Source organism: Oncorhynchus gorbuscha, unplaced genomic scaffold (assembly GCF_021184085.1).
Source record: "Oncorhynchus gorbuscha isolate QuinsamMale2020 ecotype Even-year unplaced genomic scaffold, OgorEven_v1.0 Un_scaffold_6408, whole genome shotgun sequence".
Taxonomy (NCBI): Eukaryota; Metazoa; Chordata; class Actinopteri; order Salmoniformes; family Salmonidae; genus Oncorhynchus; species Oncorhynchus gorbuscha.
In genome coordinates, this window is record NW_025750009.1 from 1 (window position 1) to 2,500 (window position 2,500).

Genomic DNA, 2,500 nt, shown 5'->3' on the forward strand with positions numbered 1-2,500 from the left:
ACGTGTACTGTGGGGACCTCTACTTTAAAGACACGCACGTGTACTGTGGGGACCTCTACTTTAAAGACACGCACGTGTACTGTGGGGACCTCTACTTTAAAGACACGCACGTGTACTGTGGGGACCTCTACTTTAAAGACACGCACGTGTACTGTGGGGACCTCTACTTTAAAGACACGCACGTGTACTGTGGGGACCTCTACTTTAAAGACACGCACGTGTACTGCGGGGACCTCTACTTTAAAGACACGCACGTGTACTGCGGGGACCTCTACTTTAAAGACACGCACGTGTACTGCGGGGACCTCTACTTTAAAGACACGCACGTGTACTGCGGGGGACCTCTACTTTAAAGACACGCACGTACTGCGGGGACCTCTACTTTAAAGACACGCACGTGTACTGCGGGGACCTCTACTTTAAAGACACGCACGTACTGCGGGACCTCTACTACTTTAAAAGACACGCACGTGTACTGCGGGGGACCTCTACTTTAAAGACACGCACGTGTACTGCGGGGACCTCTACTTTAAAGACACGCACGTGTACTGCGGGGACCTCTACTTTAAAGACACGCACGTGTACTGCGGGGGGACACTCTACTTTAAAGACACGCACGTGTACTGCGGGGACCTCTACTTTAAAGACACGCACGTGTACTGCGGGGACCTCTACTTTAAAGACACGCACGTGTACTGCGGGGACCTCTACTTTAAAGACACGCACGTGTACTGCGGGGACCTCTACTTTAAAGACACGCACGTGTACTGCGGGGACCTCTACTTTAAAGACACGCACGTGTACTGCGGGGACCTCTACTTTAAAGACACGCACGTGTACTGCGGGGACCTCTACTTTAAAGACACGCACGTGTACTGCGGGGACCTCTACTTTAAAGACACGCACGTGTACTGCGGGGACTTTAAAGACACGCACGTACTTTAAAGACACGCACGTGTACTGCGGGGACCTCTACTTTAAAGACACGCACGTGTACTGCGGGGACCTCTACTTTAAAGACACGCACGTGTACTGCGGGGACCTCTACTTTAAAGACACGCACGTGTACTGCGGGGACCTCTACTTTAAAGACACGCACGTGTACTGCGGGGACCTCTACTTTAAAGACACGCACGTGTACTGCGGGGACCTCTACTTTAAAGACACGCACGTGTACTGCGGGGACCTCTACTTTAAAGACACGCACGTGTACTGCGGGGACCTCTACTTTAAAGACACGCACGTGTACTGTGGGGACCTCTACTTTAAAGACACGCACGTGTACTGCGGGGACCTCTACTTTAAAGACACGCACGTGTACTGCGGGGACCTCTACTTTAAAGACACGCACGTGTACTGCGGGGACACTTTAAAGACACGCACGTGTACTGCGGGGACCTCTACTTTAAAGACACGCACGTGTACCTCTGCTTTAAAGACACGGGACCTCTACTTTAAAGACACGCACGTGTACTGCGGGGACCTCTACTTTAAAGACACGCACGTGTACTGCGGGGACCTCTACTTTAAAGACACGCACGTGTACTGCGGGGACCTCTACTTTAAAGACACGCACGTGTACTGTGGGGACCTCTACTTTAAAGACACGCACGTGTACTGTGGGGACCTCTACTTTAAAGACACGCACGTGTACTGTGGGGACCTCTACGTTAAAGACACGCACGTGTACTGTGGGGACCTCTACTTTAAAGACACGCACGTGTACTGTGGGGACCTCTACGTTAAAGACACGCACGTGTACTGTGGGGACCTCTACTTTAAAGACACGCACGTGTACTGCGGGGCTCCGGTCTTGATGTCTCCGATGGTGACACGAACATCATCGTCATCATCGTCGCTGTCGCTATCACTGTCTTCATCATCTCCTGGCTCCTTCTCCTGAGAAAGAGAGAGGGGGAGGAGAGAGAGGGGGGATGGATGGGGAAAGAGAGGAAAGGGGGATAGGGAGAGAGATGGAAAAAGAGGGAGGGAATGAGAGAGAAGGGGGAGGAGAGAAAGGGGGATGGAGAGGGAAAGAGAGGGAAGGGGGATAGGGAGAGAGATGGAAAAAGAGGGAGGGAAAGAGAGAGAAGGGGGAGGAGAGAAAAACAAACAGAGAGAGACAGAAACCCGGATCAGAACCCATCTCCTGTTCAGTAGGTCCTGGAGTGTTTCCAGACCACATGAACTGACCAGGAGAAACTCCAGACCTTAATTACACACAAATCCCAATTCACACCGCCTTGCATCGACAACGATAGGAGAAACACTACCCCTCGGTTTCAAATGGCACCCTATTCCCTATATAGTGCACTACTTCGGTCAAACTTGGTGCCCTATAGGGGAATAGGGTGCCATTTGGGACACACAGGGGGAAGAGGTCTTACCTGAGCTTCCACTCCGTTGCCTGTAGTAGCTGCCTCATCTGACTCAGTAGCAGGAATAGGTGCACTGAGGACGTAAATATCACCAACACATTCAGACTGAGGATGGAAATATC

The 2,500-nt window shown here is 51.7% G+C and overlaps 1 protein-coding gene across 1 annotated transcript in view; it reads right to left on the reverse strand.

Annotated features, from left to right (window-relative positions):
* Positions 1 to 1,748: 1,748 nt before the first annotated feature.
* The window catches only part of LOC124029453 (pre-mRNA 3'-end-processing factor FIP1-like), a 2,094-nt gene continuing 1,342 nt past the window's right edge, over positions 1,749 to 2,500 (reverse strand). The window contains exons 3-4 of the mRNA XM_046341153.1: positions 2,388 to 2,451; positions 1,749 to 1,899 (exon numbers count right to left, since the gene is read on the reverse strand). Of these exons, the coding sequence (XP_046197109.1) occupies positions 1,774 to 1,899; positions 2,388 to 2,451 (190 nt within the window). The 3' untranslated portion in view covers positions 1,749 to 1,773. The remainder of the gene's footprint in view (positions 1,900 to 2,387; positions 2,452 to 2,500) is intronic.